At 40.7% G+C, this 17,011-nt stretch overlaps 1 protein-coding gene across 4 annotated transcripts in view; it reads right to left on the bottom strand.

The window, feature by feature from the left end:
• Positions 1-5,258: 5,258 nt before the first annotated feature.
• Positions 5,259-17,011, bottom strand: part of NCOA2 (nuclear receptor coactivator 2) — a 189,445-nt gene continuing 177,692 nt past the window's right edge. For all 4 annotated transcript variants that reach the window (XM_066180299.1, XM_066180308.1, XM_066180302.1 and 1 more), the window contains 2 exons: positions 12,433-12,522; positions 5,259-9,424 (listed from right to left, as the gene is read on the bottom strand). In XM_066180299.1, coding sequence (XP_066036396.1) covers positions 9,413-9,424; positions 12,433-12,522 — 102 coding nt within the window. In that variant the 3' untranslated portion in view covers positions 5,259-9,412. The remainder of the gene's footprint in view (positions 9,425-12,432; positions 12,523-17,011) is intronic.

Genomic DNA, 17,011 nt, shown 5'->3' with positions numbered 1-17,011 from the left:
AGCTGCCAAGATGCTTTCCACAGCCAGTCCAACACATCCCTGTCCCCAAAGTTGAGCAGAAACATTTCTGTAGTCTGCATTAAATGTATTGGGCTGATTCTTCTACCTGCAACCTCATTCTCCATCCCAACCTCTGCAAGACGAAAGTACTGAATACACCAGGGAAGCTAATATGCACCAATCTTAAGGAGAAAGTAGGAATCAGTAGAAAGTAGAAATCAATAGCCTTCTAAAACTTGCTTGAGATAGTCCCTTAGCTTAAGTGGCCTGATTTTTTCGGTTGTCTTTTCAGTTTTAATCTTTTTTCCTCATTTTGTCTGCTTTGTGCCAAACCTCTCTTATTTGTAAAAGAGAATTGACGCTGTAGTGCTTCAGGAAACAGTTTCAGCCAGGCATTTCAACACAAATTTATTGATGCATCAGTAGTATAAAAGTAGCACACACATTTATCTGATTTATGGTAACAAGTCTTTGAGCTCTGATTGCACAGAAAAGTTTGAGTTACATTTAGAATTTAAATATTGCCAGATAATCTGGAATCTTTTGACTTTGCTGTGATCAGGTGTCACAGCAAAGGAAGAGGGAGAGGGACTAGGAGAGACATGCTCATATTAGAGGTTCAGGAGAAATGAAGTAAAATAAGTACAAAAAGAAATTTTAAAATTCTCATTAATGAAATTGAAAACATGACCAGAAACAAAAAGTTTCCTTTTTCTAGAAGCTTGATGTCACAGAGTCCAGGAGAGGAAATGAAGTACTGTTGCCACGATATTGCAGATTAATCTTTAGATGCTTTAACATCCTCTAAGAGGTTAAAGGCATTTAATGCATTAAAAAAGTCATGACCTTGGGGAGAGACATGGGGGAAGCAGAAGGGCAGCCTTGCAGGTGCACCCCTGACAGCCCAGTCAGCAGTGTGGATGGCTCCAGCCTAGAGGGCCTCCCTTCCCTGATTTTGTCTTACTACAAAGTAATCAGAGAAGTCTATTAGCCTCCCTTCCCTGCCGCAGGATTTTAGAGTGGATCCCTTCTTTGCAGTGATGTGGGGATGCATTTTAAAGGCAAGCACCAAGAGACATCTCTGCAGGCTGCTTGCATAGCATTCAGTCACCTCTCAGTTTGGACACGAGGGAATACTTAATCAATCTTACACCCACTCCACATCTCCCTTACTCCAGGTTTAAAGCAGCCTGCCTCCTACACATTCCCAAACACACAAGTTACACCTGTGAACATCCTCATGGTCTCCCAAAGACCACAGTGCCACAGCACTCCCTGATGCTCATCTTCCCACACGTGGGCTCCCTGTACCCCAGCACCTACACTGATACTCAGCTGCAGCAGGGACACGGGAATCCCAGCGATGGCACCAGATGCTGTCATGGAAATAACCTGAATTGCAATTTAGATGAGGTCAGAGCAGAAACAGTTTATTGCTATGGCTACAGAAGAGGATAGGTAGCAGAAGAGCAACTGAATCTGCTGGTGGACTATTAAAAAAGGGGAAAACAAATTAAGGTGATTCAACTCTCCTTTTCCTGTACTAGTTGTATCTTGAGGTAGAGCAGCATTTTAATGGTGTTACTATCAGCTCTGGGACTTCACAAAAGTAATTAATTGCTCTCAACTCATTCCAAGTACACTGAGAATAGACAATTAACCGAAAAATACATGCACAAGAAAAAGGTGGGGAAGGCAGTCTAAAACTTGGATCAAACCAGTCCTGTCACGGAGATGCAATCCTCTTCCCTTTACTGGGGTGTGCCACTGAGTGAACACACAAGCAAGGGCAGGAATATCTGTTCTTGGGTTTCAAAGACACTTTGCCAACAGTTTGCAGAGAGCTGGATAAATTACTCCAGTCAGGATCACTGTAGGACCTTCCAGCATCCTGAGTAGTTATTGCTTGAAAAATATCTCTGCCATCCAAGTTTCAGGCTATACTTCACTTTATCACTTCATTCTATAAGAGTTTCCCATGTTTTCTGCTCTGCCTTCTCAGGAATATCTCCTGGGGAGAAATTCCTGGGCACATCACAGCAGCTTCACCTCCCCAACAGTTGTATGGGACTGGGGGAGCGTCTCAGTTTCCCCAAGTCTTTGCTACCTTCTTCGTTCTTAAATGAAGTCTCAGTGAGTGGCAGTGGAGCAGTTTAGAGCATATTCAGTATGATCTGAAACATTCCAAGTAAGTTTCCTGCTGCCGTGTGAATGAGCTTTACCACTGGCTGTCTGGTGGAAGGAGGGTCTGAATGCTCTCTCAGCTCCTTTCTCTGCACAGAGCCCCCCTTTCATCAGGGAGTTGTTTCTGCCTTTAGGGCCTAACTTCAGGGGAAGTGGGGGAAACACCAATCAGATAGCATTCAAACTGACACTTGGCTTGTCCCCTGTGCCCGAACTGCTGCTGTTCTTAAAGCCAGAATCTTTTAATGATCCACAGAAGGATTCCAGCTCCTCAGGGATGTTGAAGTAACAAAGCATTCATCCCATTGGAGCAGGGAGTTATCTGAACATCCTTGGACACAGTGACCTCCTGACAATCACACTGGCTGACTCTGGGTTTTCCTGCCCACTCTCCCTTGTGCATGGTAGCATTTGTCTAATGACAGCAGCCATGGTTTGCAAGTTCACCCAGCAGCAAAGCTGAGCACACATGCAAGACACGCAGACAAAGGATGTGCACGCAGAGGACAATGACATATTCAGTCACACAGACTGCCATGAACAAGGTGCTACCCTCAACCTCACCCACTCGGGGGACCCATGTAAGGCAAACACAGCTAAGTTTCCACCTCTTCTTTAACTGGTAGAGCTCCATGTTGACCGATGAAAGCACATCCTGCCCCCGTCTCCAGGTTCACAAATACTCCAGGTTCATGAGTGGCCTCACTCTGGGCACAGCCCTTCTGCCTGCCCAGTACCCCCGCCCACAGTCCCAGCCCTCACATGGAGCTTTTCAGGTCCTTTACTTGCTGGCTGGTGCAGCTGGATGCACCAAACATGAGTGCTCACACAATCGTCCCTTGGGCGCTCCCCATTCTGGTTGTCCTTCAGTGTACAATTGTCAGATTTCACCTTTTCAGGCAGAATGTTCTGTTTCAGCCACCAACAAATGTTTCTCTAACTGTCCCTTAAGATCCTCTACTTGATTGTATATATATATATATATATATTTTTTTTTTTTTTTTTTTTTTCTCTGAGGGTCTCTCAAACTTCTGATTAGGGATTATGTTTTTCTTTTGCTGGCCTCCTCATGCCAATTGAAAAATACAACCTACTGAAACTGGGGAATTACAGCCTCTGGACTCCAAGATGCTCCTTAAAGTTAAACCCTGTAATGCAATCAAGTGCGTTTTTTCATCCCCAAGGTAAGTTTACAGTATGAGAGACTGAAGAGAAGAAACAAGATATACAAGGGCTCTCTCCTGGTCACAACATCTGGCTTAAGCCCAGTATGCTGGTCTGAGGCTGGAGTCATTACAGCAGTAACAAAGGAGGCTCAGACTGGAACCTAAGTCAGAGAAGGGTTAATGGGGTCCATCACACCACCTGAGTCTTTAACTCTTAGTGTGGTTTCTTCCTCAGCTGAGATGTCCCGGTCCTGAAGTGGCAAAGAGCTCAATGCCCAGCTCTGAAAGACCACTCTTCATATGCATGAGGTCAATACAGATTCACTCACACTGTAATTCCAGCTTGGACCTTTCCTGACCTACCTCTCCTAAGGACTTCAAAAATTTGTGTTCATTCTTCCTTCTTTTAGCTGACTAAAGAGTAGGACCTTTTACTGTGACTCTGGACTGACCTGTGTTAAAAGCTGGAATTCAGCTGAAGTGCCAGCAGGGATTTCAGAAAGGTTGTATTACACAAGTCATAAAAGTCATATATACCCACTACATGCACAAGGCCAACAGAATCACTCAAGGCTGCCCTGAGTTCTGTTTCTTCAGGATAAGAACTAATCCATCAGGAAGGTTTCACTGTGATCACTGTTCCAGGAGACAGGGTGTGAGTTCAGTCAAGAGGCCCACTTGGGCTATACTTGGCATCTCTATCTCCACATTTCGGAGTCCAAGAACCAAGGCAGAGGGCTGATGCCACTGGCTGCTCTCTGCCTTTGCCATAGCCTGAGCCCAAGCAGGCATGGCATGCAGCCCTCCTTTTATACTGGAACAACACATAAAACTAAGTGGTGAGCAACAAGCTGGGGAAAAACTCATAGCTGCCAGGCACCCCTGTTCTATCCCTGAGAAAAGTCCAGTCTGAAAGACTCAACATACAGTTTACCATGAGAAGGACCTTCAAAAGGCAGAGTCACTTTTTCTTTGGTCATGACATCCGGTTAGAAGAACTTGTCCATATATCACATGCACTGGTCTCTGTCAAGAAAGCCTGATCTAGATAGCAAAAGGCAAAATTTTTTATCCATAAAGCCAGTTACATCAGAGGTCATAATTAGCTCATCATATTTTGATGCCAGGAGTCTTAGCTAAAACTGCTCTATCTACTTTTCAATATTAATTTACTATAAGAATGTCTAAAAGTAAGGTTCCCATTGGAAACATTTTGCTTCTTACTGCATGGATGTTTTCTCTACTTGCTTCTGACTCCACACTGAGAAGAAACTTCCTTCCTTGCTTTCCATAATGTGGCATTAGTTTCCTCATATCACCACCATTTTGCTGAAAATTAGAGAACTGTGGGATAAGTCTTGTTTTGGTAAGATTGGCAAAAGGTTACCAGTGTTTGAAGGTCTTTAAAATGACTTTGATTTCTAAGATATTTTAATAGAAATAGTTTTTCTGCCTCATCCATTTTACTGAGACAATGTAAGATCATTCTTGTACATTGTACATTCTTGAATGCTACAAGCATTCTTGTAACTCGAACCTGTAAATCAAATCTTTCCAGCTGTCTTAAGTCCACCATTTGGTACAGCAAGGAGAACAAGCCTGTAACTCTTCTCATCTCCACTTCACATTTGAGGTCTGCCTCCGCTGACACTGCCACGAAAGATGCCCATTTCATCCTGACTGAAAAAAGTACTCATAATGAACTGTTCTCATATTAAGCCATGAGATAAACATTTTCAGTCAATATAGCCCTGAAAAGATGAAAGGACTTGCAACAACTAGCTGGAATATAAATTCATTACCAAAGCCCGCTGCCTTTTTAAAACCTAGCAATCCATCTACCCTCCAGTGCTTTAGTGCTACATCTTATACCCTTCTACGAACAAATGAAGACACAACAGAAACATGTTGAAATCTCTAAAGCCATGTAAAACCCGAAGGCATTAAAATTTATTAAATGATGCAATAACAACAGAATTCTTTATTTACAATAGCATTATTTAACATCAAATAAGCAAATAGCATCAGCAAAGCAATATTAACTTGCATAAATGTATTTAAAATTTCTCTGAATATATCTACCTTTGCATAAACTGCTAACACTAGAAATACAAACATCAATGCAGGTGAACAAAGTGATGTTCAGAGTCAACTCCGTTTTGAAAATAAATCACAACCTGAAACACTGTAAGCTTTCTCCTGAAGAACCATAGTTTATATATTGCTTAATTTTACCCTTGTATAATCTTTTCATATACACACATCTCAGATGCAACTTCATGATGAACTGTACAAATAAAACCCACAAATGACATAAAGGGAAAAAAAATTAAATGACAGTAAATGTTTGAAGAAATGTGTCCATCATCTCTATTGACCAACATAAAGATTAAGTGATGATGCACTTATTCCAAAATTGTACACAATTCACTATACAAATATAATACATCAGACAGCTATGTAGGAATATACAAGACTTAAAAACAGATCTAAGGCATTATGCTAGATTTTAGCATTTTGAGGTTCTTGCACATAGCTTTTACCTGTAGTAAGAAACTTAAAAGATTTTGTTTTAGTCTACAAAGAAACACCAGGGAGAAAATTCTAATTAAAATCAAAGCCACTACAGTAAATTTTCTTTTGTGCAGAGAATGCTTTTGCTCTTAGGCAGCATACTACCATACAAATACTAGAAAACTTTTAAATTCACACCAACAATTAATGGCTTAAGTTGCATTTCAAAACTGATTGTGTATCTTTGGGTTCTGCAAGTGGAGCTGTGCCACCCATTTCGTCTGTTAAGCCCATATGAATTCCGCTTTTAAACAAAGATTAAAAAATGTATTGTATAAACTGCAAAAACATTGCTTTTAATTAACACAGGCCCAAAGGGATACCGGTGTGGGACAATATTTTAAGGATTGAGTACAAATTAACTCCTTGTAGCAAAACAGCTCACTTCACTTTTTAAACTCACCACATTACATGAACACTTAAACAGGTCGTACGACCGTGTATATATGCTTATTTTTCACATTATGCGCCTTTCACATTTAATAATGTAAATAGAACACTGATTAATTGTTTTCTTAAACAAAATCCAAGTATTTTCTCTGACAAATTTACTGTATACAGGATGAAAAATACTGATAATGAAGGGAATTGATTTGGCTTTTTTGTTTCTATAGTGATCAATATGATCAGAAGATTCCTTCACTCGCTTTTCTCTTTCATTACTCAGAAGATGACAAAAGTCACAATGAACCCAAATGGAGCCAAAGTGATAGGTACAATCTCCTTTCTTTCAAAATGGCAATGGATGATGAAGTATCATAATCACTACAGATAAGGGTTTGCAGGTCTGCTGTGAAATGGGACAAATTTAAACTTTTTTTTTTCCACTGTGAAAAAGAATAATCTATCTGCAGAGGTTACGGTTAAGAAGCAAAAAAGAATGGAATAGCAAGAAAATTATTTTAAAACTCATTTACACTTTGTGGTGCATGAAATCAACTTCAAATTTATACATTTCTTATATAAGCAATTTTTTTTTTTTTTTTTTTTTTTTGTCAGATATATAATGCAAGTTCAACACCAATATTGTAGTAATGAGGCTGTGGAGGTTAGGGCTGATGGTTATTTTGGTTTCCCACCAGCAGGTCAAAGAATGGCTCAGCTGACTAAACATTCTGTTTGAGTTTGGCAACAGAATGGTGACAGCTGAAAATGTGTTGCTTCTCCAGACCGGTGGCACTATCTTCTTTAGAGACAAACAGCCTTTGTCATATTTTCCTCAGCCTTAACACAGAATAGATGCTATTTTATTTGAACTCCCACCTGAATACCAAAACAAATTAAACGACAAGAAGACAAACCTTTCAATCCCAAAAGGAAGGGTGATGAGATATTATAAAATGCATTGCATTTTACATTACATCAAAAAAATTTGCGTTCAGGTTAGAAAGTTTGTGGAGTATTGTCCTGGTTCCGGCCAGGATAGGGTTAACCTTTGCAGTAGCCAGGAGAGGGCATGGCTAGGGCCCAGAGGTTATTCTGTAACACCTCACATCATTGCCAGGGGCGGGGGAAGGGAGTCTCTTCCCAAGAGAAGGGCTCTCTTCTGGATCAGCGAAGTGGCGGAGGGAGCATCATCGGGCATGTCCTGGGTTTCCATGAGAATCGTTTGTCTCTTTCTTGTACCCTCTGTCACTAGAACTGTAGTTGTTACTGTTTTCATATCTCATTGCTGTTTCCAGTAAATTGTTCTTATCTCAACCCATGATCTTTACCTTTTGTGCCTCCAATTCCCCTCTCCAGCCCTCCACAGGGAAAGATGGAGGGGGAGTGAGCGGGCTCGCAGTTTGGAGAGTCTCAGTGGGAGCACTAAATTAGGGAGTACCATTCCTAAAATATTAGGAGTCAGCAGAAAGAAAACAGCTCAAACTCATCAATTTCTTAATATTCCAAGTCCTCAGAAACTGATGTCAGTATAGTAAAAGATTATTCAAACCACAGTGGGCAAGGAAAAAACCAACATGCCTTAACAGTGGCCTGCTTAGTAATAGTTTTTCTAAGATTTGTTACGAAAGGATATAAACATACAAAAATCAAGAACTGGTTCCTACAGTGGCTGCATATAATATAGGTTAATTAAATGGTATTATGAGCAGAATCACAAGGCTTAGAAAATGAGAAGTCTCAAGCCTACAAATTAGGTCTAATCAAGGCATTGTGATCCTTTACAAAACACTTTTCCAGGAGACACACACGGCTAAGAAGATATCTAATTTAATACTGAAGTACCTCATTTGGAATCAACTTCACAACATGTATATCTCACAAAAATTATACAAGTAAAACACTTAAGTTTTCAACTTAAATTATTGCTTGTTTACATATAAACTGGATTTTATGTACCTTACAAAACATCCTCGTAGTCCACACTGCTTTAAAACAATCAGAAACATGATAGTGGTGAAGTCTGTAGTGATATCTGCTATAGGTATTACAGGAATTGTTATTTTCCCAGCTAAGGGGATGGGAACCAGAAATTATCATGCTTTAAAGCAAGTATCTTTGATATTATGCACCAATTCTGCCACTACCATAATCATTACATGCATTACCATTGAACTTTGCTGTTCGGCATCCAGTAACTGGCTATGCAGATTGCTGGAAACATACCTAAGGAAATAACGGAGTAACCTGTTTTTTAATTCTGTTAGAAAGAGTAAGATGACAGAGGTGAGGAGAGCCAGGTTAAAAAAAAAAAACATATTTGCTGATTGTTAGGAATTTAATTAAATGAGAATGTAACCAACTTGTATGTTTGGATTCATGACTTGCATCATAAACACTACCACAAAACCCAACCAAATCACCCCTTATAAACAGCCCTCTCACAGGGTAATTTTCATCTCTTTTACAACTTTAACCCCATTCAAAATTGGTCTGTATAGTTTTCTGCGTCAGTTGATCTTCTCTGACATGCTGTCAGTGAGCTTGTTGGAGGTCTCTAAATGTACCAGACGTTGCTTCTACGCCCTCCTCCATGCCTCCTCTCCGCCCCAAAATGCAGGCCTTAGTCTAAAACACCAGTTTTCAGACAGAACTGAATCCTTTGCACCAGACTGTGTAAGCCAGGGAAAACAAAGCAAAAAAAACCCCCAAGGTCTAGAACTAAACAGAAACAGAACAAGAGCATGGTTGTTTTTCCTTAAATACATACATTTAAATACATTCAATCTGACATGGTTTATGAAAATTGCCTGTCAACATTTACTTTGCAGGAGAGATCTAAGTTGCACTAAGGTGAATGCAGTGAACAGACTGAGCAATGTCTGTACGCTAGCTTCAGACTGTCAAAGAAGAGGCTGCTCTTGGGCAGGGACCCCCTGGCTCCCCTGGGGAAGGCAGGGCTGAGTCCTGTCGGCAGCAGGCAGCCGCCGCGGCCGGCAGCTCCGCCGGGACACGACAAACAGACGCAGCTCTTCAAACTGGTAAGGGTTTGGGGCCGTGAGCCCAGTCAGCTGAAGAAAGGAGCAACCAAGCCACCCTCAGGGTCAGCAATATTTCTGCAAAAGAAGAGAAATGGGGGAAAAACAAATGAATTCTTCCTGCTGGGATAGTGAAGATGGATAGGTCAGTGAGATCTGGGACGCTGGAATGCAACATCCACTGTCAACCGTGCATTACTGCAATGCTTTCCACCTGAAATTTAATTGGAATTTATAAAGCTAAACTATTAATTGTGTATGCTGCTACAACTGACCAGTGATTTAATAGCCTTTGATATCAGTGGGGGTTTAATTTCACTGCTTTCTTAGGTTCTTAATTCATTCCAATTATCCTGGATGTTATAATAACTCAGGATCATCCACCTCTTGTGAACTCCAGCTGAAGGCATGGCAATAGGGTTTAAAAGAAGTCTCATTCTCAGAATATGTGCAAAAATCTCCCTTAGGGCTGCATCATTGTCAAAGGAAACAACTGCCCTGGCTCACTTTCCCTTCCAGGACTCATAATGCAAAAGGGAATAAAGAAGTAAAGCCAGCTTCACCTACAGATCCCTAGAGATGTTTACCTCATACTTAATACCCTTGCAATGTCTTTACACATATAGAGTACAAACTGGTTTCAGCTGAGTTGATTATCTTCTTTCTTATTCACAAGAACATCAGGAAGTGGTTTTCACAGTTGTTTTAAGGCTACTCTTTCCAGTGGCTACAATCTGTGCCTTTCTGTCTTCCTCTCCTTGTAAATGCCTGCTCCCATGGGGTGCTGTGGTCAGTCAGGTCAGAGAGTCAATCCAGCCAAACCCATTTTCTTCCTCCCCTGGGGTTGCTTTTTACTCACATCCCGTAGTTCTGGCCATGGAGCAGCTCTTTGCTCCTGTCACATATGAGGCAGGCCCTATTTGCTCAGTGCTGGTGGGTAGGCAGCTTTCTCACCAGTCCGTGTGCATGCTGCTAGGCTGCCCTCTGGAAGCTGCCTACACCATGCGTTGGACCTTACCACACCCTCCTCTGCATTCACACAAGGCCTAGAAATGTACCTTTACTGACAAAGTCAGGGTCAAGAATTATCCCACAATGCAGGAAAGCAAGGTCCTATGTTTTGTACATCTATTCCCAGTTTAGCTGGAGCTCTTTGGGTGTGACCAGCCATGGGCAGCACTGAGTCCTCATTGTGGCTCCTCCTTCCTTCCTCACAGCACAGAGACACCACACTCACATCCCTCATGCCCTGACTAATGAGGACAAACTAAACTTTAACTCCTCTTTCTCACATGCTGAGAGGCAGTTCAGGGGCCCTGTTAGTGGTTTTCCAAGTGGAAACAAAAGTGAAAATCCAAAGATGTCTTTATTTTCAGGGTGGACATCTAGGAAACGGTATCTCCAGAGAGATACTAAATAAACACTCCCACTATACCAGCGACTTGAAAAAAATTATGTACTGCAAAAGTTGCACATTAATTACACAGCTTGAACTTTCTTTAAAAAAAAACGAAAAACAAAAAACCAAAAACCAAAAACCAAAAACCAAAACAACAAAACCAAAACCAAACCAAGAAGTTTTGTAGGAGTTGTTTATGGCTCAGTAGCATGAAAAAAGCAGCTATTTAACCTTTGCTACAGTTCAAAGTTCAGTGAAAGGTATTTATAGTGCATATAAGCTGCATTTTCATTGACAGTCAGAGGTACGCTAGTAGAATAAACATAAAATCACGAAGTGCAGTCTGATGTACCTTTCCAAAATAATTTGAGAGGCTTGAAGAAGCTGCTTTTGTTCAGGTGAAACAAAGTTTCTCTTTTGGATTGCTACTGTCCCTCTCATTATCATGGCACTGACTCCAATATTATTATTTTGCACCCCAGAGATTCCCTGCCAGAAGTCATGCCGCTCATTTCTTTCCACCTGCACCCTGACTTCTCTCCACCACCTCTTGTGCCCTGTCACATTCACTCTCTTTTCCTTCTCTCTTCAACAATTATTAAAAACCTACCTCCTCCTTTAGTCTGCTTCTGTCTCAACATTCTTATTCCCTTTCTTTCCTCAGCAGTACCTGGTATTTTCTTCTCTGACAGCCAGGCTTCTCTTAGCACATGACATTTACCTGGATAGGGAATGCACTAAACAGGAGACCTTCCAGGCCTCCCAGTACCTAAAAAGGCCCACAAGAGAGCTGGAGAGGGATTTTTTACAGTGTCATACTGTAACAGGACAGTGGGCAATGGCTTTAAACTGAAAGAGAGTAGATTAAGATTAGATAAAAGAAAAAATCTATTACAGTGAATGTGGTGAGGTACTGGCACAGGTTGCCCAGGCAAGTTGTGGATGACTCATCGCTGGAAGTATTCAGTGTTGGATGGGGCTTTGAGCAAGCTGGTCTAATGGCAGGGGCTGTCCCTGCCCATGACAGGGGCTTGGAACTAGGTATCTTTAAGGTCCCTTCCAACTCAAACCAATTTATGATTCTGTAATAATGCTTTGGTATATAACAACTTCTGCTAGAGCAGAATACACTGCATTTTTTTATTAATCAAAGTGACCATGAAATGGCTGCAGAAGAGACTCTTTATGTACAGACTCCCCACTCTTGGAGACATTGGTATGTTTATATGAGCGATGAAGGTGTGCGAAGAATTGGAGTCTGGGAAATTTTAAATACATATGAATACAAAAAAGACAGGGATACAATAAAATATATGTATGGTTACTTCTGCCTCCGTAGTTTCACATTTTTCATTTTCATTCATGTTATTAACCTTTCAGACAGACGTTTCTAATTTCCCCCGTTACTCAAACTCCTCTTCTTCAACAGCAGGGAACTTCACCGTGCCCTGGCCCAAGAGGCCGCCGCTAGATGGCGCCTCCCCCGCGCCGCTCGGCTGCCCTCTGTCCGTCCGTCCGTCCGTCCCTCCCTCCCTCCCTCCTTCCTTCTCTGTGTCTATAGAGCTCGCCTCCCTCACATTAATTACTATCATCCAGGGTACTTGTAACTCTGTAAGTACAAAGATACCGTATCCACTCCAGCCATAGCAAATTCATAGTTCTGCTGCGCCCGTACCCCGTTTCTTACCCGCGCTGCATCTCCGTCCTGCTTTATCATATCCATTCCAGGCAGCTGGTTTGGAAAGAGATTGCCTCCCCTCATAGCAGGATCATTAACCTATTGGTAACAAGATATTAAGGAGAATGAATCAAAAAATATATTAGGAGGAGGGCTGGGAATTAAAAAGCATTACAGACCATTACACTATTTGCAAGTACCAACACCCACTCCTGAGACAATGCTGAAGTCAGGGAAGTGGCTGTATAGCCAGGCACTCCTCTTGCACAGCATGTGTTTGACTTATATTATTCTGCTTCACAGTCAACAACACAGATTTCATTCCTGATACTACGACCCTTATGCATATTTTACAAAGCAGGTTCCATAAATTAGGTCAGTGTTATCTGAAGAGGATATCTCTGCTATCATAGTTCTGAAAGCAGAAACATGTAACTACCTTCCTAACCTCAGTAACACATGGCTTTGCTGCTTGCAAACCACCACACACTTTTTTCAGAGCCTGATGAGATAACATGTAGGCCAAATTATACTGACTACTGACTTAGTTTTAGCAAGACTTTTCTGTTTGTAAGCAATGGGATAAAGATAACACTAAATGGGAAAATGTGCAGTGGCATGCTTTCCTAAAGGATGGTCTCCATAATTTTCTGAACACAGTCACAGGAAAGTATTGAAGCTGTGCATTTCTGCACAACCAAAAGGTCTGTCATGCATAGTTATGTGGAAAAAGCAGTTTGCCAAATTTACTGCATTGCTTTCTCAGTCAAAGGATTAATCTCACCATGTAGGAACTGGCATAAAATACAAAACAGAGCCCTTCAGCAAGGTTCTGAAATATTAGAAGAAACAGCTTTCCTTAGAAGTTTTACAGGGAAAGAAAGAAAGAAAGAAACCTCTTTCTAGGAAGAAATTTTGAGTCAGTTCTCTCTGTTACTTCCTTCAGAGTAGATTAGATTCCATTCTCTTGACACCCTCCCTCCAGACATACATACTGCCAAGATCCTGTCTCAGCCTTCTCTTGTTGAGGAAGACTGTCTTGAATTTGCCACACAAAGTCTTCTCATTTCAGGTCCTTCTGACTGTTATTTCTCTGATTTTGTCCTCCTGACTATTTATTCACTGATTTTGAAAAATGCATTCATGCGCAACCACCTAAAGACTGATTTCAAATCCTGCTGGAGACAAGATCACAATTCAATGGGAAAGATTAAAAACTTAAAATATTTTTTGCCATAGGAATTTTAACTCTAAAGAAATTGAGTAAGTGCTGCAAGCCTCCTAGTGATGCTTTCTTGCTTCTTGAAGTGGAGAGATTTTTAAACCTGAATGTGCAAATTTAAATCAGAAGGGAAGAGAACCACGTTATTTTATTCAGAAAGGAAGATAATAGACAGCTTTGCAGCTCTATCTGCATGCGTTTGATGAATCCATGCTTAAAAAGTGCTTTCTGCTACTAATCAACATTCATTAGAATGTGCAAGCACAAATACCTTTTCTGATTGTTCAGTAGACAAAGGAAAGTAAAAATGAAAGCAGAAATAAGAAAACTGTGTCCTGAATCAACAGCAGTTTTGGAACCAAAAGATGACTGCATGATTTGCCTCGTGGCCCTTAGGACAGGTACAGAAAAGGAAGGTGGATCCAAGCCACTACAAAAGGAACAAAGGCGTCAATGAAGTTTCTATTAAAGAATCTCTTTGCCAGTGATGATGCAAGGATCCTGAATGACATGGTATCAGATATAAAAACCTCCAACCTGAACTCAAAAAAACAATAAACTCCCCCCCCCCATTGTTATATGAATACATTTTCTTCAGAAGACCTTAAAACAAAACACCTCACATTAACTTTTCTGACTGCAAAAATTTCAATTAGAAAAGTATGGATAAGGATGAAGAAATTGAAAGGTTTCTATAATTTTCTGAAGAAAGGTAAAGTAGAGTTATCATATATGAAGTCTGACTAGAAAAGAACAATATGTTTTAGAATTCCTGTGTAATTAAGCAAGATTAATAGTCTCCCATAAACCAAAGTTTATACAAGGTGTCTAACAAGTAAAGTTTCCTACCACCACAGAGCTCCTTTACTCTGGGTATGCTGAACAAAATCAAAATACCATTTCAAGATAACTCTTCTTAAATGCCATGATCATTTTGGCCTGGGGAGTACTGCCCTGTGCAGATTAATACACATCTACTCTGAGTGGCCTTCTAAACATGGGTTTATTTCATATAGTGAAAAGCCTCTTTTCTTGCATAGGTTTTAAACTGCTTCTTTGATAGCTCAGTAAATAGCACAGATCCATGATGCAAAATAAGCAAAAGGCAAAACCACGGCAATAGTCCACTGTGCAAAAAAGAAGATGAGGACAAGGGCACAGTAAGATCTCTGAATGGTGCAACACCAGGAAGGTTTACTTTCTTGATGCCTGGGGAAGCTGTTTTGGACAGGAGGAACCTGCAGACCCAGCAGCTAGCATTTCAGCATTCCTGGTAGCAGTCTCCTAGAAGAAACACTAGTAAGAGCAGCCTGAAGAGATTTAATGTAATTATAAGACAGATGATAATGAGACAAGATCTCATTCTTTGAATATAGCAAAGAGCCTCTAAGCATATAATAATTACCAAGCCCATTTTGGCCACAATCTTTTTGCTTGGTGATGTTGGGTGCCCAGGTGGTAAACAAGAGAAGTTGGGGATAACACAAGTATGATCAGATAAACACCAAACTTAGTATTTCTGAACTCTGGGTATATCTGTATGATACAGCATAGTGCCACAATTGAGAGAGGAGAGAGAGCCAACAAAATCTGTTTGGTACCTGGGGTAATATACCTGCTTCTCACCAGGTAAGTCAGTCCAGGCACAGCTGTTTATCATTAGGCAATAAGATCTTACTTCTAAAACCATCCAATAGTAATAATGTTGAGGTTTTTTCAAAAGCTAGAACACACTTGAATCACTGTTACTCTCACTGCGGTTAGAAAGAGACATGTGAAACATGTGAAGTTAAAATTATGTATTATGGAACAAAAAGTGACACTGAGTAAGTAAACAGAAGTATAGGTGACAGTATAAGAAAACCCCAAAGAATCAATGAAATGGCAACAGTCAGCAGAATTACAGAAAATAGTCATTTTGAAAACCACCAGTTACAAGAAAAAGTTGAGTGGAGTCTAGGTCAATTGCTAAATGAATGTCAATAAAACACTATGCCCTGAAAACAGGAAAAAAAGGTGTCAATTTTAGTATTCAAGTATACATTTTTAGCTATTCATGTTTCTCAAGAAAGAAAATGCAAAGCAGTACAGCACATTCCTCAGGACTAAAAAGGACTGTCTCGTGGCCCAGAAATGGTCCCTCAGCTGTCAGCTAGCCACCTCTGACCTAGACCAAGCATAAAACATTTGCTTGCAGATGACACAGTGCTGGGGTGGTAAACCAGGAGGAAAACAGGTTACTGCCACAGAATGAGCCACAGCACTTTGCTTTAATAGACATGATCTAAGAAATGCAATTTGATGGAGACAGGAGGGAGGCAATACTTTTGGGAACAAAGAATGCAGGTTACATCTATGTAGAATGTATTGAGAAGAACTTGGGGGGGACTGTCATAAGGGTTTCAGTGTGACATAGTCACCAAAAGAACCAAGGCAACTCCTAGACTGGACGAGAAATTGCAAGCAGAACTTGACTCTACAGAGCTTTGGTGCAGTCACTGTTAAATCACTGTCTCTGGTTACTCCGTTCATATTTCTAGGAGGAGGTTACAACCACAGAGTTTAAAGTAGATCCAAAAAAGGGACTGATGGGCTGAAACCCAAATGTAGAGATGGATAAAGAACCTCAGCCTATTCAGCTTGTTGGAAGTTAGATAAATGCTATCTTGAAACAAGATCTTGTAGTCTAACAGGAAGGAAAAACACTGTGACAGCTGTGCCAGGGGAAAGAGTACCCTGCATGAAAATCTTCGAAATAAAACCAGACCTGTTTCTACGACGCAGTTTGTCAATTCAGGTTCCTAGGAAAAGGTGTGTAGCATGGGTATGCTGAGAAATCAGACTGGGTCATCACCTTTAAATCCCCACTCTTTTCTTTTTCAATTTTACTATTGTTTTACTACACTATATGTGTGCAACTCTATTAACTTGGGAACTAATGATAAACGAAGTCTGCTATAGTTGGGCTTAGCAACTGGGAATATCAGAGAAGGTGACAGATTTGGGAGTATCAAAATTACCTTGGGTCACCAATATGTAGCAGCTGTAGAAGACGAATGTGATCTGCAGCTATATCTGTCAGAGTATTCCAAGAGAAATGAGAAAGAACTAGTGCCATGCACATGGCTCTGGTGCTTAGGAAATATTGATTCAAACCATAACAGCTGCAGGACAGGAAAGGGAATTTAAAGCCTAAGAGATTGAAAAACTGTGGCTTTTTTGGCTTACAAGAAAAATCCCACAAAACCTGAAACTAAACAATCCAACAATCTCAAACTAACAAAAAAAAAAAATCACGTTGATAGAATCTTTCTAAAACACAAGAAAAGAAACGAGCTACTTAAGGTAAAGGACAACACTGGAAAA

Source organism: Chamaea fasciata, unplaced genomic scaffold (assembly GCF_029207755.1).
Source record: "Chamaea fasciata isolate MVZ Bird 193981 ecotype frontalis unplaced genomic scaffold, bChaFas1.0.hap1 SCAF_1, whole genome shotgun sequence".
Classification (NCBI taxonomy): Eukaryota; Metazoa; Chordata; class Aves; order Passeriformes; family Sylviidae; genus Chamaea; species Chamaea fasciata.
Note: the sequence above shows the minus strand (reverse complement) of the source record. Positions and strands in the feature narration are given on the sequence as shown.